The sequence below is a fragment of the Balaenoptera physalus genome, assembly GCF_965194825.1.
Source record: "Balaenoptera physalus genome assembly, chromosome: 8".
In the NCBI taxonomy this organism is placed as follows: domain Eukaryota; kingdom Metazoa; phylum Chordata; class Mammalia; order Artiodactyla; family Balaenopteridae; genus Balaenoptera; species Balaenoptera physalus.
Window position 1 is genome coordinate 16,199,069 of NC_138887.1, and position 23,888 is coordinate 16,222,956.

General features: G+C 33.5%; 1 protein-coding gene across 2 annotated transcripts in view; it reads left to right on the plus strand.

Annotated features, from left to right (window-relative positions):
• Positions 1 to 23,888, plus strand: part of COG5 (component of oligomeric golgi complex 5) — a 282,079-nt gene that overhangs the window by 161,651 nt on the left and 96,540 nt on the right. For both annotated transcript variants that reach the window (XM_082473463.1, XM_082473464.1), the window contains exons 9-11: positions 2,870 to 2,982; positions 3,236 to 3,313; positions 19,822 to 19,903. In XM_082473463.1, the coding sequence (XP_082329589.1) occupies positions 2,870 to 2,982; positions 3,236 to 3,313; positions 19,822 to 19,903 (273 nt within the window). The remainder of the gene's footprint in view (positions 1 to 2,869; positions 2,983 to 3,235; positions 3,314 to 19,821; positions 19,904 to 23,888) is intronic.

Here is a 23,888-nt window from a genome sequence, read left to right on the forward strand (position 1 = left end):
ATTTTGGGTAGCAGTTTTTTCAGATGTGTCTTTTGCAAATATCTTTTTTTCCAAGTCTAAGGATTGTCTTCTAATTCTCTTGATTATTTGTCTCTCCCAGAATAGAAGTTTTTAATTTTAATCAAGTCCAGCTTATCAGTTACTTCTTTCATAGAACATGTCTTTGGTATTGTATCTAAAAAGTCATTGCCATACCCAAAGTCATCTGGGTCTTCTCCTTTGTTATCTCCTATGAGTGTTATAGTTTTGCATTTTACTTTTAGGTCTGTGACCATTTTGAGTTGATTTTGGTGAAGTATGTGAGGTCTATGTCTAGATTCATTTTTTTGCATGTGGTTATCGAGTTATTACAACATGATTTGCTGAAGATTCTACCTTTGCCGAATTTATTGCCTTTGCTCCTTTTTCAAAGATAATTTGACTATATTTATGTGGGTGTATTTCTGAGCTCACTATTCTGTTCCGTTTATCTATTTGTCTTTTTTGCTAATACCACATTGTCTTGATTATTGTAGCTTTATAGAATGTCTTGAAGTTGGCTAGTCAGTCTTCCAACTTTGTTCTTTTTCTTCAATATTGTGCTGGCTCTTCTGGTTCTTTTGCCTCTCGATATAAACTTTAGAATCCGTTTGTTGATATCCAAAAACTAACTTTCTAGAATTTGGATTTGGATTGCATTGAATCTATAGATCTAATTGGGAAGAACTGACATCTTGACAATATTGATTCTTCCATCGATGAACATGGGTAAAGATTTTGTACCTATTTTGTTAGATTTATTTATACCTAAGTATTTCATTTGGCCGGTGGGTAACATACATGGTATTTTGTTATCAAATTCAAATTCCACTTGTTCATTGTTGGTATATAGGAAAGCAATTGACTTATGTTCATTAACCTGGTATCTTACAACCTTGCTATAATCACTGATTAATTCCAGGACTTTTTTGGTTGGTTCTTTCAGATTTTCTACACAGATGATCGTATCATCTGCAAACAAAGACAGTTTTATGTCTTACTTCCCAGTATACACCTTTCTTTCCTTTTCTTGCCTTATTGCATTAGCAAGGACTTCCAGTATAATGTTGAAAAGTGGTGGTGAAAGGGGACATTCTTGCCTTGTACCTGATCTTGATGGGAACATTTCTCATCATTAAATATGATGTTAGCTGCAGGCTTCTTATAGATAGTCTTTATTAAGTTGAGAAAATTCCCTTTATACTTAGTTTATTGAGAGTTTTTACCATTAATGGTTGTTCAATTCTGTCAACTGTGAGCAAATGTATTAATGTGATTTTTCTTTTTTTAGTCTGTTTATGTGATGGATTATGTAAACTGTTTTTTTTAAAATTTATTTATTTAATTTTATTTTTGGCTGTGTTGGGTCTTCGTTGCTGCACGCGGGCTTTTCTCTAGTTGTGGTGAGCAGGGGCTACTCTTTGTTGTGGTGCGCGGACTTCTCACTGCAGTGGCTTCTCTTTGTTTCGGAGCACGGGCTCTAGGTGCGTGGGCTTCAGTAGTCATGGCATGAGGGCTCAGTAGTTGTGGTTTGCGGGCTCTAGAGCGCAGGCTCAGTAGTTGTGGCGCACATGCTTAGTTGCTCTGCGACATGTGGGATCTTCCTGGACCAGGGCTCAAACCTGTGTCCCCTGCATTGGCAGGCTGATTCTTAACTACTGCACCACCAGGGAAGCCCTGTAAACTGGTTTTTGAATGTTGAACCAGGCTTACATACCTGGGCTAAATCCCATTTGATTATGGTGTAAAATTCTTTTTATACATTTTTAGATTTTATTTGCTAATATTTTGTTGAGGCTTTTTACATCTATGTTCATGAAGTAGTGGTCTCTAGTTTTATTTCCTTGTAATATCTTTATTATCTAGAATAACAATTCACCATCTTGTTATTTCCTTCAACTTCCGGAATGCTTCTTTCCTCAAACTTTGAACGCTTCTTTTGCTCTCTGGCCCAGTATGCACCAGGTTCACCTTCTATTTTTACCGCTCCAGGTATGGAATCACTTTTTTCTTCAGTAAGCTTTGGTTTCTTTTATTGGGGAATGGTGCATAGAGATTGAAATTTGGATATCAGACATGCTCATTTCTATTAAGGAGTTGTCGTCTCTCTGTCTTTTAGTGAATAGAATTGGCAAATACCTCCAATCCCCATTACACATTTGTATCTTTGTTCTGTTTCTAGTGAGAACCTTCATTTGCGCCATTCTAAAATAGACTTAGTTTCAATATTACTATCAAGCAACACATCTATTAAGTAAAGTACAGTATTTCTTTGCGATTCTTTTTGCCCCTAAAATATATCTTACTAAAGTCAGGATGCTGTAATTAAAAATTACTTGAATTAATTATTTTCCTGTGTGTGGTGGTTGTATTATTAATTTGAAGTACCATTAGTTTTATGTGTTTCTGTATTTGTTTATATTTAGTTTTAGAGTTTGCTTTTTTCATTCTTTTAAAATTTAAATTTATTTTGAAACATCAGTATATAAGATGTTTGTATGGTCCACAGAGACTCACTGCTTCTATCCCTGTTCCTTTTACCTGATACTACCTCCCACCTCTTCAACTCCCCTTCTAGAAAACCTTTCTTATTAATTCCTCTTTTCTGTATTATCCTTCCTGGGTGTGTGTGTGTGTGTGTGTGTGTGTGTGTGTGTGTGTGATCGTATTTTCCTTTCTTAAACACAAAAGGTTAAGATTCTTTTTTATGTCATTTATAAGAAATTATAATTTCTTCAAAAAGGAACTTCTCATCTTTTAGCCTGTGTGTGCTTTTCATAATAACATATCAGTACATTTTATTATATTTGGAAATTTTTATTTTTCATGTTTTTCTGTTGCTCATAAACAGGGGCACCTGGACGATCTACCATGCCAGCCCCAGGAAACACTGCAGCATTTCGTGCTTCCCTTTGGACCAATATGGAGAAACTTGTGGATCATATTTTTACTGTTTGTGGCCAGGTAAATATTTGAGAGAGTGAAAATAACATTAATTATGGGTTAATTCCTGGTTATTCTAAATTGTGGGACCTTGGGCAGGTTTCTTAAAATCTCTGAGAGTTCAAAATACCTACATTAGCTAATTATAATATATGTAAGGGCTCTAGCAAAATGTCTTTTCCCTTCCCTTTCTGTTTCTAATGCTTATGCTTAATATTTGTTTCATTTGAAAATACTCAGTTATGTACATTCTCCCTCTCTTCCCCCTTTTTAGGTACAACATCTGCAAAAAATATTAGCCAAGAAGAGAGACCCTGTCTCTCACATTTGTTTCATTGAAGAAATAGTTAAGGTATGTTTAAATGAAAGTATTTTTATCTCTTTATGAAAGAATGCAGGAAGATAATGAGCCAGCATTATTTGTGTTCCTGTCTGACAGAGAGGCTACATGTCAGAGAGCTAAAGGGAAGTATGTTTCTTGACAACCACAAATTTTGTTTGCATGTTTGTTTATTGAGTAGATGCTAGCTAATACTATTTATAGAATAATTTCTCAAATGCATATAGTAATTTTCCATTTTTTAATAATATAAATGATTTATTGTAGAAGTGTTTTAAAGTCCCGATAGAGAATAAGATAAAAATTTTTGGTATATAAGAGATTTAATTAGTGGTTGTTATAATGCCTTATAAAGTCTTCTCTGAAGATGGTACAATCCATTCAGTTGTTAATTTTTCCTATAAAGCACATTAATGTATTATTTTCTCATATTCTAAAGTCTCCCTTCTGTCATCTACCAATCTACTGGCCTCGTGGGCCACAAGAATTCCTTCCATGCATAAAAATCCCTGACTCTACATTTTATTCATTCATTTTGATATGTTTTTGATAGTGATGAATGGAATAACCAGAAATTCTGTTCATTAAATCTTAACACCTAGTGCTCCAATGAAAAAGATTCTCTAAGTTTCTATCATCGTGGTGTAGATAGTTTACTTTGTAGTTCAGAATTTTAAATATTTTATTTCCTGTGTTGGGGATCTCCAAAAGCACCCCCAAGTTTGGTGATTTGCTAGGAGGATTCATAGCACTCAGTACATAGTCCTGCTTGTGGCTGTGATATATTATAGTAACAGTATATAAACCAAGTCAGACAGAGAAAGACAAATACTGTGGAATCTAAAAAACAAATGAATAAACGTAACAAAATAGAAATTAAGTTATAGATACAGAGAACAAGCAGGTGGTTGCCAGAGGGGAGCCCGGAAGGGGAAATTGGATGAAGGCAGTCAGAAGGTGCAAACTTCCAGTTACAAGATAAATAAGTACTAGGGATGTAATGTGTAGCACGATGAATATAATTAATTAATGTAATTAAGACTGCTGTATGTTATATATGAAAGTTGTTGTGATATTGCTGCATTGGGCAAAGTTTCTACATAAAAACTCACATATCAATTCTTGTCAACAATCAGTTATTATACTGGATGAACACTGGGTCAGGTTTTAAATGCATGTGAATTATTTCTAACTAAAAAGGATTATGAGGAATAGGGATATATGCTTTCATTGTATTCATCCTTTTCATTTACTTAAAAATATTTCTTATTTAATTAAAATAAAGCCAGTGAAGATTGATCTTCCAAATATTCTTCTTATGTTTTTTAAGACAGTAGTCATACACAATACACACATACATATTTACATTTATTATAAATTTTAATGTAACTTTACAGTTTAGTTGATGTTTTTTCTTGTAAGGTGATATTTATGAATAAAAATTTAGTCCCTCTTGGGATTCAGTGTACTCATCTGTATTCAGAATAGATCAGTCTTCTTTGGAAAGTCCAACATAACTCATGACCCTACAATTTTGGGAACTCTAGGACAAAAGAGAAGTAAAAATACTCTAAGGAAAATATGTCATAAATTACAAAGATAGCACGTAAAATTTACTATATTTGCTATAATTTCTTTAGTCTTTTCCTTCGTTATAAAGCTGTAAACAGGTATTTTTGCTAATTATATAACTACAATATAAGAGTATTATTTAGTTAAAATAATTATCAGTGGCAGTAGAACCTTTATAAAAAGTATAGGATTTTTAGAATGATTTGAGGCCCAAATAATAATCCTTAAAATCTTCATAAAATTTTAAACTTGAGTAAGTGATGGTATATATCTTGGGTCATTGAAGAGCAGTTTCTGAACCAAGATCTCTAAATCATTTTGTGATCTGTTTTTGAGGAAAATGTTATAAAGAGAATGTTCTTACACTACTAGATTTTTTTTGGAGCTTCAAGATTTTTATGGATATATCCTGGTATTGAAAGTTCTTTCTAATTTAGTGGTTTAGCCCTTTTAAACCTCTGAATATATTTTTTTAAAAATCAAAACAGTGTAAATAATTCAAGATGAAATGATTTAGAATTTATGTCATATGCTTTCTACAATATCTATTTAGAAATTAATGCTTTTTTCCTAGGAAGATAATTTCTAGCAAATAATATGTTTTTAGATTGCAATCTACCAGAACAGATTTTTAAAATTTATGTATTAAATTTTTATAAGTTGTAGTCCACATTTTGAAATTCACTGAAAGCTAAATTAATAGATATTTTCTCTTTGGTTTATAATTTAAATACAAATGAAATTACACTATTAATTTCATGTCAAGTAGGAAAATTAAGAATTAATTTTCCAGGTTTCTTTGCTTTTAAACCACTTGATTCTAATGCTTCTGTAATTAACTATAAAGTGTGATGGAATTTCCATGTTTGACTTCTTGCCAACTTGTTTCTTTTCTACAAACAAAACAAAACTGTACTTTGCATTTTCCTCTGTTAAATAATTTTTGTAATTTATTATTCTTTTGTTGTAGTTCAATACCTGTAGATTTCTTTAAAAATTAATGATTTTTATTTTTTAGAACAGCTTTAGGTGTACAAAAAAATTGAGCAGAAAATACGTCTGATACTTGCTAGGTTATCATAACATCTCTTGTGCATTATACAAAACTTATAAATGTACTACACAGTGAGCTAATCCTAATGTAAAGTATGGACTTTAATTATTAATAATATATCAGTCATGGTTCATCAGTTGTAACAAATGCACCACACCAATGCAAGATGCATAATGCATTATGCAAATACATAATTTCCTGCGCCCACCATTTATAGTATCATGCAAAAGAGGTTCAGTAGTTTTACTTCCTTAAAAATCCTCTATGCTCCACCAGTTCATCCTTCCCCCACTTATCTCCTTAACCCCTGGCGACTAATGATCTTTTTACTGTCTTCAGAGTTTTGTCTTTTTCAGAATATCATATAATTGGAATCATACAGTAGGTTGCCTTTTCATACTGGTTTCTCTCACTTAGTAATATGCATTTAAGGTTTCTTCATGTCTTCATTGCTTCATTGCTCATTTTTTTTAATCACTGAATGATATTTTACTCTGTGGATATACCTAGTTTGTTTACCCATTCACCTATTGAAGGGCGTGTTGTTGCTTCCATTTTTTGGCAATTATGATTTAAATTGTTACAAACATTCATGCACAGATTTTTGTGTGGATATAGATTTTCAGCTCATTTGAGTAAATACCAAGGTATGTGATTGCTGTATCTTATAGTTAGACTATGTTTAGCTTTGTAAGAAACCACCAAACTGTCTTCCAGCATGGCTGTATTATTTTGCATTCTCATTAGCAAAGAAACAACGTTCCTGTTGTTCCACATCCTTGTCAGCATTTGATATTGTCAGTGTTTTGGATTTTAACTATTCTAATAGGTATGTAGTGGTATCTCATTGATTTAATTTATATTTCCTTATGGATTTTTTAAAAAAAATTATATTTATGGGAGAAACTTGGTTAAGTTTCTAAGACTTTATCTGTAGGCAAATGAACTGCCTTGCCATGCTCATTATTTAAAATTTATCTGTTACAGTCAATCCAAGTGCTTAAAATATCTTAAAATATTCTAAAGTAATTTTTATAGGTTTAAGTGTAGTTTTTTTTTAGCATTTGGACAGCCAAATAGTTTCAAGGTTACATTTCTGAATATCTGTTCAAGTAGTGTTAAAGGCAGGATAGTACAGTGATTAAGAGCTGGGTCCTTGGGCCCTGGTATCAGACAGAGCTAAGATTTCCTACATTGATTATGCAACCCTGGATAGGTCCTATAATCTTTAAGACCATCAGATATCAAATGGAGGTGGTAATATTACCTATAGAGCTGAGGTTTTCTGAAGGAAAATTAGATAATGTAGACTTAATTCAGAGATTGGCTCAATAATTTGCTATCATGATTATTATTTCAGTCTTTTTTTTTAAACTTTGAAACTTTTATTTAGGGGTCATAAAGTTGCCATGTGCATGGTAATAAAGAACCTTACTGTGTGAGAAGGTCAGTTTTTTTTTAACAGTTCTAATAACATGATATGCATGTATATTCATGCTGAGAATTAGAAATTTAAGAAACCATGCTTCCTTAAATAAGACAGTATCAAGGATTTACTATGAATGTGTCATGATTATATGTCTCACTTTACTGAAGAATCATGGGTTTATGATCTAACATTTGGTAATTCTGTAGTCATAAAAACAACAAGGATGGTTTTCCTTCATTCTGTTCTGTGAGGTCTTGTGAGAATTGTTAAATCATTTATATTCTTTTAGTAGGCAAAAAAATGGGTTTACTTTAAAAACGTTTAGTTTTGAGGTTAATATTGCCAAATCTGCCTTGCTGTTTGTTAAGATATCTGATTTCAGATGATAGAACTGTACATATTAGTATTCAGAGTCTGATCTTAGGTATGTACAAGAGGAGAAAAAAATCCTACATGTTGATAGTTTCTGGAACGCTTTATTAGTTCAGGAGGTTTTGTAGTAGATGTTTATCATGTTATAAAGAATACATCATAGTGTAAAGAGGGCATAAATGGGTTGAGTATAAAATAAAACTGGGCCAATTATATCAAGTATAATAAATCTTAAGAATACAGTGTTAATATAAAGCCTTTTGAAAACTTTTCCTTAATTAAGATAACTAATGCTGCTTCTGCTTAATTTAATAAATGTTCTGGCTAACTTGTAAAATTAGCCTGTTATTTTCAGTTCATACTATAAATTTGCAGACACCTTTATACCTATCATATTAATTCTTTATGGCGTTTAAATTTGGGATATACTTCTTTCCCCTTTTTATATTGTATTTCCAAAGATTACTTGAATGGATAAATCTTCTCATTTTAAATTAGATTTCTAGACTGTTTATTAGACATCAAAAATTCAATTTTGGTATCTTTTAAAACCTGTTAAAAGTTCTAGTATCACTATATAATCATCAATACTATATGTAACACTTTGAAAGTGAGTGTAGCAAATTATTGACAAGTTATTCAGGATCCATACAGTGGAAAACAGGTTGTAGATTCTCATCTGCAGAATTAAGCCAGTTTAGCTATATGTGGGAGTGTAGATATGATACTTTCATTTTCTAAGCCAGCATTTTTTATCATTGAACAGAATCTTGTAATTGTGTGTAGGATGCATTAAGCTATATTTGGAATGTGTTCAGCATTTTGCGCAGCTATAGTACTAACGAGGAGTTTAACTATGAAAAAGAATGTTTTCTTTTGCCCTTTTAGATGTATCAGATGATTTGATTATAGCATTTAAGATTCAGAAAAAAATTGTAGGACACCCAAATAAGGAATCTTTTTAATATTATGAGAAAAATGTTTAACTTTTTTATCAGTGGCATCGCAATTTGATTAAAAAAATCAAGTGGCAATTAGCCAGTTACATGTCTAAGGTATTATCAATAAATACTCTTATCTATAAAGGTTAGAAGATTTTTGCTTTACTAGCATGGGGACCAGTTATTTTTAAGGGCCCTCTCCCTGCAGTAAAACAAATTTTAGATAAGTTAGAAAAGCATAATTTTTTTTTAAATTTATTTTTGGCTGCGCTGGGTCTTTGTTGCTGCGCACGGGCTTTCTCTAGTTGCAGTGTGCAGGGGCTACTCTTTGTTGCGGTGCGCAGCCTTCTCCTTACGGTGGCTTCTCTTGTTGCGGAGCACGGGCTTTAGTAGTTGTGGCATGCGGGCTCAGTAGGTGTGGCTTGTGGGCTCTAGAGCGCAGGCTCAGTAGTTGTGGCACACAGGCTTCGTTGCTCCATGGCATGTGGGATCTTCCTGGACCAGGGCTCAAACCCGTGTCCCCTGCATTGTCAGGCAGATTCTTAACCACTGCGCCACCAGGGAAGCCCCAAGAAAAGCATAATTTGTAATGCACTGTTGGCCCTGCAAAAAGTAAGAGAATCTCTGAGGGGCATATGCATATACAGATATACATAAGCAGATAAAGTAGTTGAAACTGTAGTGGAGATTTGTGAGCTCTAAGTCATTGCAAAAGCTAGAGTTGCCCTGCAGTCAAACGTCCATGTCAATGATGGGATCAGTCCACTAAGCTCTAGCAAGGTGGAAGAATGAACCTGATAGTCTTGCATTAAGCTGATACCTGAGACTGCGGCAGACATGGTCCTTGGTTGGTAACAGTACCTACTCTCACAAACAAATGCAGATCCCCTGAAGAGGAAAGCATATCTAGTTTTAGCTATCAGGATTCTCCACATGTTAAGGTCAGCCAACTATGAGCTGACAGTTAAAAATCACCAGTCCTATAAATAAACTAGAAGCTATGATTGAGAGTCAGCAGGAAAAATAAACACAATTCAAAAAGGTTTTAGACTCTGAAAGAACTTCTGAAGGACACTATGGACTTCAGATGTTAGAATTAACTGACAAAGAATCTAGAATACCTGTATATGCTGTAGAAATAAAGAATGGAATAAAAAATGAGAAATAAGTGACTTAAGAAATGATCATGTAGGTCTAAAGAAGAACCAAGTAGAACATTTAGAAATTAAAAATTAAATCATTGAAATAAAAAATTCAGCAGATAGGTGAAACAGATGTTACGTAAAACCAGAAAATGAATTAGCCTGGCAGTTAGAATTGATGATATTATCTAGAACGCAGCATACAGACAAGAGTATGGAACAAATGAGAGGCTGAAAATTATGGAGGATTGAATGAGGCTTTAGTATGAGGCTAATTGGAAAAGGAAAGTCAGCAAACTAAAAAAGAAAAACCACATGACCATCTCAATACATGCAGAAAAAGTATTTGACAGAATCCAACATCCATTTCTGATAAGAATTCTCAGCAGACTAGGAATAGAACTTTCTCAACCTGATAAAAGGCATTTAGGAACAATGAACAGGTAAAATCGTATACAATGGTGAATACTGAATGTTTCTCCCTTAAAATTTGGGAGAGGACAAGGATTCTTTATGCTCTCACTACGTCTGTTGAGCATTTTCCTAGCTAGTGCAATGAACAAGAAAAAGAAATAAAAGGCTTCCAGTTTGGAAATGAAAAAGTAAAATGGTCTTTATATACAAATGATAAGATTATCTATGTTAAAAACTCGATGGAATCTACAAAAAGGCTACTAGAGCTCATAAGTGATATGTTGCAAGATTACAGAATACAAGGTCAATATACAAAAATCAGTTGTACTTCTATATATTAGCAATGTACTATTGAGAATTGAAATTTAATAATTCCATATATAGTAACATCAAAGAATATGAAATCTTAGGAGTAAATGTGTCAGAAGATGAACATCTGGAAGCTGAAAACGCTAAATATTGCTGAGAGAAATTAAAGAAGACCTAAGGAAATAGAGATACCTTATTTATGTGTTGATAGATTTGCTGTTGTTAAGATGTCCCTTCTTCCTAAATTGACCTATAATCCTAACAGGTGTTTTGGAGTGACTGACAAGCTGATTCTAAAATTCAAACAGAAATACAAAGGACTTGGGGTACCCAACACAACTTGGAAAAAGAAAAGCAAAATTGGAGGGCTAACAATACCTGATTTCAAGACTTAACTACCATATTCAAGAAAATGTGGAATTGGCATAAAGTTAGAGACATAGATCATTGATGCAGAATAGAGGGTCCAAAAATACACTGACACATATGTGGCAAATTGATTTTCAAAAAAAGTTACAAAGGCATTTCTATCTTGACACAGTAGTCTTTAACAGGTAATACTGAAACATTTGGATATCCAGATGTAAAGCCTAAAATTCTAAAACTTATAGAAGAAAACAGAACAAAACCTTGTGACTTAGGGGTAGAAAAAGATTTCTTAGATGCAACACCAAAAGCTCTATCCATAAATGAAAAAACTTGATATTTTGGACTTACTCAAAATTAAGAATTTATGTTCTGCAAAATACTCCATTAAGAGAATACAAGATAAGGAATAAACTGGGAGAAAATATTTGCAAATCACATATCTAATAAAGGGCTTATGTCTAAAGAACTCTCAGAATTCAATAAGAAAACAAAAAAAGCCAGCTTAAAAAAAATAGGCCAAAGATTTGAATAGACACTTTAGAGATAGATGTCAATTAAGCACATATCTAAAATTTAAAAGACCTGACCATACCAAGTGTTGATGGGAATATGGAGCAACTGGAACTCTCATATACTGCTGAAGGGAAGTGTAAAATTGTACAACCACTTTGGAAAACAGTTTGGCTGTTTCTTAAAGAGTTAAACATACATATATTATATGACCTAACAATATACCCCTAGTTATTAATCCAAGAGAAATGAAAGAATATATCCATACAAAGACTTGTATACAAATGTCCATAGAGCTGTCTTCTCCCTGTGTCTTCACACCATCTTCCTTCTGTATGTGTCTGTGTTTCAGATTTCTTTTTCTTATAAGGACCTTCTAATGACCCCATTTTAATTTAATTACTTCTTTAAAGACCTATCTCAAAATATGGTCACATTTTCAAGTATGGGGGGTTAGGACTTCAACATATGAATTTTGTCGGGACAAAACTCAGCCTATAACAGTAATTTACATTGATGCCAGTGAAAATGGAGAGAATTGCAGTGATTTGAGAATTATTCAGGAGAGAAAACTGACAAATCTTAGTGATGGACTAAAAGTGGTGAGATGGAGAAGAAGGTATCAAGGATGATATCATTGGTTCAGGTTTGACAGAGTTCTGGTAGATAGTAGTAACTTCATTTGAGAGCATAAACCGAAGAGCACATTTAGGAGGGAAGATAAGCTCTGTATTCAGGTGCTCATGGGACGTCCAAGTGAAGATGTCAGTTAGGCAATTTAATATGGGAGTCTGGAGCTCAGAAGAGAGGCCTCTGCTAGAGACATAAATTTGGGTCATATTGGCAATCAAAGCCATGGTAATGGGTAAGACCGGCTATAGAGAGAAAAGAAACCTACCTTGAAAATGCAACATATAAAACTCATGTAGAACTCTGGTTTCCAAAGTGTGTATACATTTTGACATGGAAGAAGATAGTTATAATTTCTGCCTGTCCTTTTTACAAGTTTTATCCTTTAAACTATTTTCGTACATTTTATATTGCACTTATTTTATTAATACAGTGGTATTTGTATATAACTTTAAACAAATAATTAAACATATATTAGAATGTATAGTTAAAAATATTTACATTCAGTGAGTTTGGGAAACATTGTAACAGAGGAGGCCACAAGGAGTATTTCAAGAGGAGGATGAAACCAAAGAGAATATGGTGAGGGGAGCCAGGGGAAAAGTTTGAAGGAGCTTGTGGTTCATACTAAATCTAATTTGAGTGACAGTCTATTTAAAATACCAGTCCACCATGCGTTCTCAACAAGGGCAGTATTGACCCCAAGAGGGAGAAAAAGTTGTTTTTTGGAGGGAGGGGGGAGGCACAAAAAATCTTATATATTACATTGGCTTGTGGTCTCCAGAGTTCAGTCCTACCATACAAAATCTTACTCCTTAGTATTTAGCATCTGTCATCAGGGAGAAACTAAGTTAAATTTAAATTTAAATTAAGTGCAGTTATATTATATAATTATATAATATGTATTATATATATGTGTAATTAATTACTTAGTTTTCTTTTTGGAGGGGCAATATGAAAAGAAAGGTTGAGAAACACTATAGTAAACTCTATAGAAAGGGTTTTAAAACCCTTTAACACTGTAGTTTAACAATGATCTCTAGGGAAAAGTGCGGGATAAGGGATCTGAGTTTGAAGAGAAGCTTTAAATTTTTACCATGTGTGTTTCAGTATTGAATTTTTTACATCAAGAATTTATTCTTGTCTTTAGAATTAAATTAGATTATCTTAATTACTCTTCCAAAAAATTAAAAAGAATAAAGGAATCATCATGTTTAATCCTATCGCCCAGAAATAATTTCTTTTTTTTTTAAATTAAGTAATTTATTTATTTATTTTTTAGCTACATTGGGTCTTCATTGCTACGTGAGGGCTTTCTCTAGTTGCGGTGAGCGGGGGCTACTCTTCATTGCGGTGCGTGGGCTTCTCACTGCGGTGTCTTCTCTTGTTGCAGAGCATGGGCTCTAGGCACGCGGGCTTCAGTAGTTGTGGCTCACGGGCTCTAGAGCACAGGCTCAGTAGTTGTGGTGCACGGGCTTAGTTGCTCCGCAGCATGTGGGATCTTCCCGGACCAGGGCTCGAACCCGTGTCCCCTGCCTTGGCAGGAGGATTCTTAACCACTGTGCCACCCGGGAAGCCCGAGATAACTTCTGTTAACATTTTGTATATGGTTTTTCTATAATATTTAGCTCTATACATTTTAACAAGTCCTATCTATTCTATCATCAAAAGGTATCTGAAATCTGACTACTTTTCACTTCCTCCCACTATCACCTTATGTAAGCCCCCATTTTTTTAAAAACAAGTAGATCGTACTGTAAGTATTCCTTTATCTTTGAACAATATACATATAAAAGCCAACATTTTGATTTTAACTGAAATTCTTTTGGTTGTATAGGCTTTATCATTTTGTTCTGTGATGTTCATCTTGAAGTCCCTTCTGAATTTCTGTACCTTCCTTCTTTTGTAATCAGACACAGCAAAATGGTTCTCCCATAAGGCTATTTTCCAGTAAAGATAACTTTTTTCTTTGCTTTATATTTGCTTCCCCAGCATCCCTCTGCTTTTATCCAGAAGATGATTAAAAGCTAATATAAAATTCACATCTGTTTGATTTCTTTGATCAAGTCTGCAAGCTTTCTTATTCACAACGTGATCTCTCCACAGAGATCTCTGGCACAGACTTGTTGCTAAATCTTTTACTTCCTCTTCTGTTTTGATCGTAACTTAGTTACGTCTGGTTCCCTCTGACCATGTCTCTTTAAGTTCACTGTCTTATAAAATCTTTATCTGAACTGATCCTCACCTTCCCCTTCTGTATCAAAGTTAGAGGTTGATTGTATCTTCTCTTTTCTCAGACTTACCTCTCTACTTTTGTTTGCATTCTACATCTTATCGTTGTCTAGGACATTCTCTGCTTTCTCCAATATCAACCTTTCCCAGTTACTTCCTCCCAGGGATCTACCATCTAAAATCAAAACCAGAACAGAATCCTTGGTCCTGTATCTCCCTCAAAGTATTTCTTCCCTTCATGCCCAGATTTCCATTAGGTACTTTGTGTCTCTACTTTCTTGTTTCAGTTTTGCTCCAAACCACTGAAATCAAGCTTCTGCTCCCCTGAAACAGTTGTTACTAAAGGAATTTTAATGACCCAGCTACCAAATCCTTCTACTCACTTCTAAGATTCTTTTACTTCACTCCTTAGAGGTAATAACTACTTCTAATACTGGTTTTCTCCTTCACAGATACTACATCTCTTCAGAATCCTTCACTGATTCCTCCTTCTCCACCTACCCTTCCTTTTAAAACATTTTATTCATAAAATTTCAAACAGAAGCCAACATACAGAACCAAAGTATAGGACAGTGACTCTCTATGTACCCATTGTCCAGTTTCAGCAATCACTAACCTGTGACCAGTCTTTTTTTTTTTTTTTAATAATTAGCTCCACCACTTCTCTTTCTCCACTCTAAATTATTTCTTCCCCAACTTTAAGTAGTGTTTTTCCCCTGGGTCCTATCCTCAACATTCTTTTCCTCTCATGCCACATGCAATCTATGGAAAAGCTCACACATGTTAATAGCTTCTACCACCTCCAAATGCTGATAACACCTAAATCTCTTTCTCCAGCTTAGATCTTGTTCTTAAGCCAGAGATTTGTACGTATTTAGTGGCCTAGATTGTCTTCGCTCAGATGCCCCACAGGTTCTAGAAGTGGTAGAGACTGGATCTGAACCTTAATATCCTACTTTCAGAGTTCCTCTCCTTAACCACCGCTCTTTTCCTATATTTAAATAGGAAAATATAATTATGGTGGGGAACATGGGATGCTATAGATGTATATAACAGAGTGCACCAAACCTGGGGGAACCAAGAGAAGAGACACCTAAACTGACTCTGATGAAGGTGCTGGATTAAAAGCTGGTAACTGGGAGAAACTACAGAAGAACCTTCAGCAACCTGAAGGAATTTGTGCTGGTTGGATCTTGACCTCAGTGGTATGTAACAAGAGAAGTAGGCTGGGACAATCATGTCATATAAGGCTTTGTAAGTCAAGTTAAAGGGGACTAATACTTTAATATATCAGTCAAACAAACCTTAGATCAAATCCCAGCTCTACTACTTTCTCTACTACTGTACTACTTTCTGTGTAATTCTAAGCAAGTCACCTTTTCTCTTTGGCCTTTGTTTTCACTCTAGAAAGGGACTAAAAATGTCATCTTATAAGATCATTCCACTCATTTTTTCAGTAAATATTTATTGTGTGCCTATTATGTCCTGGTCACATTCTCGATGTTGAAATTAGAGTGGTAAGAAAGACAAAATGGGACCTCTGCTGTCATGGAGCTTACATTCTGGTGGTTGTTGTAGTGTTTAAATGAGATAACATTCAGTGGTGCCTGTTACATAATGGACATTCAGAAAATGTTAATTTCCTAGCCAACGTTCACATACATTCTAATGCATGGACACTTTGTCTGAGTTCTTCTCTGATTAAGTTAAAAAGTACATACTTCTTGGCTTAGAAGTTTTGAGTGACTTGTCACTAAAAAGGAAGAAGTAGCCAGATTATCTGGGACCCTATGTTTTCTTTCAAAAGGTCATGTCTAGGACTTAGAATTTTCTTGTTTACTTTGGCAATTCTAAAAAGCCTTGAAGAATTCCTGTTATTTCTCGAAATCTATTTCAGTAATTCTGTGAGTTACAAAGATGATTTGCATCAAAGGAATTTATGGTTAGTTACAGGAATAGATAATGACACATCCAAAAGAAATAAAAGAAAAAGCCTCTAGAGAAGATAAAAGCTAACAAAAATAATCCACAGAACAAAGAAAACACAAAGAAAGCATAAAATGAGATGATGAAAGCAGAAACAACCTATTAAACATATTTGGTTTGTAATTTCTTATTAAAAGATAAAACAGTGTTTAAAAATAGAATACGTTGTTTATAAGAGTCAAAAAACAGTGACATGACAAGAATAAAAATAGACTGATAAACATTTCTTAAGTGAAAACAATTAATTTCAGATAAAATATTAATTTTAAATATTAAAGTATTAATTTCAGGTAAAATAAGACAAATAATGGTATATAGAATAAAGAGGGTCACACAAACTTTATATTACCAGTCTCTTCAACAAATGATGCTGGAAAAACTGGATATTCATGTGTGAATGAAAGAAATTGGACCCTTACCTTAAACCGTATTCAAAAATTAATTCAAAATGAATTAAAGCCCTAAATGTAAGACCTAAAATTATAAAACTCAGAGTAGAAAATGGGGAAATCTTCATGACATTGGACTTGGCAGTGATTTCATGGATATGACGTGAAATCACAGGCAACAGAAGTGAAATTGACAAATGGGACTACACCAAACTTCAGAACTTCTGTGCGACAAAGGAAACAATTAACGGAATGAAAAGGCAACCTACAGAATGAGAGACAATATTTGCAAGCTATATATCTGGTAAGGGGTTGATGTCCATAATATATAAAGAACTCCTATAACTCAACAACAACAAACCACCCAACTCACCTAAAAAAATGTGTAAAGGACTTGAATAGACATTTGTCTGAAGAAGACATACAAATGACCAACAAGCATATTAAAAGATGATCAACACCACTAATCATCAGGAAGTACAAATCAAAATCATAATGAGATATCACTTCACTCATTAGGTTGACTATTTCCAAAACAGAAAACAGGTGTTGATGAGGATGTGGAGAAATTGGAACCCTTGTATATTGTTAATAGGAATGTAAAATCATGCGGCTGCTAAGAAAAACAGTGTGGAGGTTCCTCAAAAAAATTAAAAACAGAATTAATGTATGATCCAGCGGTCTCACTTCTGGAGATACACAATATATCCAAAAGAATTGAAAACAGGATCTTGAAGAGAGATTTGCCCAGTCATGTTCATTGCAGCATTATTCATAATAGCCAAGTGATAGAAGCAATCCAAATGTCTGATGATGGATGAAGGGATAAAGAAAATGTGATACACAGACACACATGTATATACATACATGCAATGGAATATTATTAAGTCTTTAAAAAAGAAGGAAATTCTGTTACATGCTAAAGATGGGTGAAACTTAAGGACATCATGCTAAATGAAATAATCCAATCACAAAAAAACAAATATTGTGTGATTCCACTCACATGAGGTATCTCAAGTAGTCACAGTCTTAGAAACAGAAAGTAGATAGGTAGTTCAAGGGCTGGGGGGAGAAAGAAAATGGGAGTTGTTGCTCAATGGGTATAGAGTTTCAGTTTTGCAAGATGAGAAAGTTCCAGAGATCTGTTGCACATCAAGGTACATAGAGTTAACACTGCTGTACACTTAAAAGCGGTTAAGATGGTAAATTTTGTGATTTGTATCATAATTTTAAAAGTATAAGAATCATTTCATGCATTGTTTTCTACGAACTTAAAAAATATGAAGACTGGGTATTATTTTGTTAATTAAAGGGTTTAATTGCCTTTTATTGACTCAGCTAAATGATCCTGTAGATTTCCTTCTGGAGACATTGGGCTATTAATAAATTTCCTAATATTTAATGATAGGTACCTTGCTGACATAAATCCTACTTGTTTAGGTAGATAATTCAAATACTGAAATCAATTTGCTGTTATATCTGAGAATTTTGTATTTGTATGCTTAAGCAAGATTGACCCAAGTTTACTTTTTTAAGTGTATGTATGTGTGTGTATGTAGAAGCATATATATAGTCACCAAATTTCCCGCAACTTAGACATCTTTCAGATTTTTACCATTATGTTGTTACCTGTGGACTTTTCATATATGACCTTTAATATGTTGAGGTAATTACCTAGCTTGTTCCTAGCTTGTTGAGTGGTTTTATCATGAAAGTGTGTTGAATTTTGTCAAATGCATTTTTGTGCATCAGTTGAGATAATCATGTGGTTTTGTCCTTCATTTTGTTAATGTGATGTATTAAAATGGTTCTTTAATATGATGAAAAACATTCACTTTTTTTTTTACTAAAGTATAATTGATTAACAATGTTGTGTTAGTTTCAGTACAGCAAAGTGACTCATTTATTTATATATGTATATATATTCTTTTTCAGATTCTTTCCCATTACAAGTTATTACAAGATATTGAATATAGTTCTCTGTGCTGTAGGTCCTTGTTGGAAAAACATCCACTTTAAAGTGTATGATATACAATACACATAGTGCATAAAATCTTGGTAATCTGAATCTGTTTTGTGATCACTGCATAAGAAATTAGCAATTATTTGATTTGCCTTTTTATGATACACAATACCCATTTGAATTCAAAACAAAACTTATTAAAGAAACAAATAACAAGGAAAATAGATATGTGCATAGGCATAAAAGTGAGAAATCAGTATTTTTCACTGCTCATTTTCTTATAACCTTGAAAAGTAGAATTTCATTCTTTGCAAGTACAAAACTAAAGCAGAATGAATGTTTCCTAATTATTCTTTTTTATGACAGTAGTCATATTTGAACATTATACATATTTATGTTACTAGGGTGATCCATGTGAAATTGGCATTGTTGTACTTCAAAAATAGAATAACGGCAATTTGATATAATATTACCATACATGTAGAAGTACCTTAAAGGGCTTGGTAAAATTTCTGTAAGTGTCGTTTTCTTTTAACAGTATTAAAGTACTTTGTCTGGTTTTAACAAATGACACTTAAACTAATATTTATCTTTTCTTTTTAGTAATTACTTTCTAAAATATGTATTAATAATTGAGTGACGGTATCCTGCTAAGATGAGTAATAGTAATTCCTGTGACTTAAAAAAACAAAAACAAAATTGTGTCTATACTTCAGGCAGTTCTCTTTCGTAATTGGTGAATTGTATCTTGGTGGTCACTCTTGGTCTAAGCATGCTTGTTCTTCATTTTCTTATGGTAACAAAAATTGCCTTCTGTATATATAATGATGATGATGATAATAATTGTAATAATAATAACATTCACTGAAGATTTATTATATGTCAAGAACTGTCCCAAGAGTTTACTTTTATAAACTTTTAAAATCCTTGTAATAATCCTGCAGTGTGGGTACTGTTATCATCTCCATTTTACAGAGGGCAGGGAGGCACAGAATGATTTAGCAACTTGCCCAAGCTCACACAGCTGGTACGTAGCAGAGAAGGATGATGACATGAGACATGATTTGACTCATCTATATATTTCTGCTTAGTTACTTAATAATTCCATTGTTTGATAGACTTAAGTACATTTTTAATACATTTTCGATGCTATGTCTTATCCATTGTAATTTAAAAAAAATAATACATCCCCTTTTTTTGGGTCATAGGATGGACACGCTGAAATTTTATACACATTTTGGAATTCAGTTACTCAAGCACTTTCTTCTCAGTTTCAGACAGCAACAAACTGTAAGTATAGTATTTATCTTGCAAATTGATTTCACAGTTTTTCAGTTACTTTAAAATTTAATATCAAGAAGTTTTGCTCTATTAGTTTATAAAACATATCTTTTAAAAACTCCTGGCTAATTGTCATTTCTTACGTTACCTATATATTCAGTTATATAAGCAATAAGTTCTTTTTTTACACTTTTAAAATACTTAGGATGTGAAATAAAATGCTCCAGAAGAATAAGTTAATTCTCCATAATTCAGTCAGAGGAACCTGAATTTTTCCTATGTAAAGGGTGATTGATGTTGAAGAATTTAGTTAAAGCTTGTAGAGTATTTTAATTCCGAACAAAGAGATATTAAAATGCAGAGACCTTATAGCTTTTCCTTTATTGTTAAAATGAAGATTTGATGAATGAACAGCTGAAACACCCACATCATGAATTAAAATTTGCTTAACCAAATATAATCCAACAAATTTTTCTTAGTTTGGTTTTGTCATGAAATAATGGCACAGGGTACTTCTAAACAATGAAGTATACAAACTAGCTAATATCATATAAGTGTTTTTGTCTAATCACTGAATGTAAGAGCATTGAATGTACCTAGGCCTTTTAAAAGTGTTTTGAGAGTTTGTACGAAGTTAGGTTTTTATTCACATTTACTGAAAGTACCTAGTAATGTAAACATTATTTAGTCCCTGACAACTCCAGATTGAATTAACCACACTACCTTGCTTCCCTACTTCTACTTCTAAAGGAGTGTGTGGCAAGGCAGTGACCACAGAGAAGGTCTTCATTCGTGTGTGGCCAGACAGAACTTAAGCAGAGGGTTTATTTAGGACTGATTCATTCTATTTACTTCTACAAATCACCCTACTCAAACAATACTGTGCTTCTCCCTGCTTTAGGTATCTGTTTTGGTCAGCTTTTTTGAGATGTAATTTACATATATAAAATTCACCAACTTTGAGCAGAAAATTCTATGAATTTTTGACAGAGTTTACATCCTTATAACCACCATCACAATTAAGATACAGAACATTTCTATCACCAACACCCCACCCCCCATGTCCCTAATGTACTCTTATAGTTAATCTCCTATCCCTACCTCTTGGCTCCTGGCAGCTAATGATAAGCTTTCTGTCTGTATAAGTTAGCTTTTCCTAGATTTTCATAAAACTGGAATCATGCAGTATGAGTTCTTGTATAGCAACGTAGTTATTTTAAGGTTTATTCATGTTGTTGCATGTACCAGTAGTCCATTTCTTTATATTGCTGATTAGAATTTCATTGTATAGATATACACAATTTATCTATTCTCCAGTTGGGGGAATAACTGGTTTATTACAGTTTGGGTTTATTATGAATAAAGCTACTACAGTCATTTACATACAGGTCTTTTGTAGACATATGTCTTCATTCTCTTGGGTAAACACATAGAGTGGAATTTCCTGATCATTTGATAAGTATATGTTTAACTTTAAAAAACTGCTGAACTGTTTCCCAAGATAGATGTACCATTTTTCATCCCCATCAACAATGTATGATAATTCTTCTATATTTTCATCAATCCATGATATTGTCATTTTAATTTTAGCCATTCTTGTGAGTGTTCAGTGGACTTTCATTGTGGTTTTAACTTCCACTAGCCTAAAGACTAGTGATGACCAGATTTTCATAGGTTTATTTCCCATCTGTATATCTTCTTTGGTTAAGTGTTTGTCAAAATTACTGACTTTTTAGTTAAATTTTTTAGCTTATTGCTTGTCCTCTTATTATTGAGTCTTAAAATATCCTTATATATCTGATTCCAAGTCCTTTCTCAGATGTATGTTTTACAAACATAGTCCCCTGTCTGTGGTTTGCCTTTGCATTTTCTTAACAGTATCTTCCAAATGACAAAAGTTTTTAGTTTTGAAAAATGTCCAATTTATCAATTTTAGGAGGTAGTTTTTCAAATATTCAAATATAGTATTATATAAATACAGCCTTTCAATAGTTTCTTACTCTATGTATGAAAGTAATGGTTTTTCATGAAACCAGTTATCATGATGAAGTTTTCTTTAATATTTAACTTTCACACTATAAGCCAGTTGTGGAATACATTTACTCACATACCAGTAGGAAAACACAAAGATGTAAATTGACCTACAAAATATATAAGCATGATTACAAAATTCATTAAAACCTCAGTTTTTAGAATAAAAGAAAGCAATGTAAAAGCTCATTGTTGCTGTTTTCAAGCATTCATTAAAACTGTACTTTCTCACTTCAAAGCCTTTACAAAACCTTGGAGTTGTTGTAGACAGTATTTTTTTTTTTTTTTTTTTAGATTGGTATATTCCTACTCTCTTTTTTTTAAAATTTTATTTATTTATTTTTGGCTGCGTTGGGTCTTTGTTGCTGCACGTGGGCTTTCTCTATTTGCAGTGAGCAGGGGCTACTCTTTGTTGTGGTGTACGGGCTTCTCATTGCGGTGGCTTCTCTCGTTGCAGAGCACGGACTCTAGGTGCACGGGCTTCAGTAGTTGTGGCACACAGGCTCAGTAGTTGTGGCTCCTGGGCTCTAGAGCACAGGCTCAGTAGTTGTGGTGCACGGGCTTAGTTGCTCTGCGGCATGTGGGATCTTCCTGGACCAGGACTCAAACCCGTGTCCCCTGCATTGGCAGGCGGATTCTTAACCACTGCGCCACCAGGGAAGCCCTGTAGACAGTATTTTATTTTCTTTCTTTAATGAGTAAACTTAATTGGCATTTTGAATACTTTTTTCTCTCAATATGGTAGGAACGTACCAAAGAAATAACCTTAGCATACTTGAAATATTTCAAACCTTTAACCGTTAACATCTTCCAATATTGTTTATTATTGGTTGATTTAGCACATTTTTAGTAGAAATTGTATAAGGTAAACCTCATCCCAACAAATCACACAAATATTAAGAGAGTATAACTCTAGAGAGTGGAACTGGAATGGAAATGCCCTTGTCTCTAATTCAGTCCTCTCTGTCAATTCTGGGTCTGGTTGATTGAATTTTCTTCTTCCTCATTGATATTGTTTCCTACTTTTTTACATGTCTAATAATTTGTGATTCAGTATCACACATGAATTTTACCTTGTTTAGTACTAGATACTTTTGTCTTCCTGTTAAGTATTCCCACTCTCGGGTACTGTCAAGTTACTAAAAAATAATTTGGTTCCTTTGAGTCCTGCTTTTTAGATTTATTGGCAAAACCTGAGCAGTGTTTAGTCTAGAGCTAATTATTTCCCACTACGGAGGCTAGACTCTACAAAATACTCTGTGAATTGTGTGGTTTTTTAGTTTGGCTTTCAGGAACAGGCACTCCTCCCAGTCTTGTGTGAGGAACAGGTATATTCTCTCTAATCCTTTTCCTTGAGGAAAAATATTACAAAATTAAAATAAAGTGATAAACACCTGAGAAGCTGTCGGGCTGCACCCTACACGCCTACAAGGCCTGCATTTGCCCAGCTTCAAGACTGGAGAAAGAGACAGAGTCCATTTATATAGCACATATAGTCCCTGGAGTGTACTGTAGTAATTGTTTAAAATTATAGGCAGGCAATATAAAGGAGATGCAACCATCTGCAGAGTTGAAGATTATATACGGTGTAACAGATTGTGTTAAGTAAGTAATATTTGGCAGAAAATATCTAAAGGAAAAATTTCCTAGTTAGGAACATGTTCCTTCTGATTATAAATGTTCATGCTTAATAAAAATAAGTTCTACTAGATATAATAAAATATAATCTAGGGGTTTGACAGTGAATTTACTTTATTTAAAAGGAAAGGGGCCTGAACTTGTCACCATGAAGATTCAGAGTAGCTTCTATAGGAAATGTGCTGCTTTAATTATCTATGGCTGATAGTTATTTCCAAGATGATTTCTAAGCTTTATGTCTGTTATTTCTCATTGTAGTTTCCAGATAATAATGTTTGTTCACCAACCTGTTGGGTTATGATATATATATTTTTCAAGTCTCAAT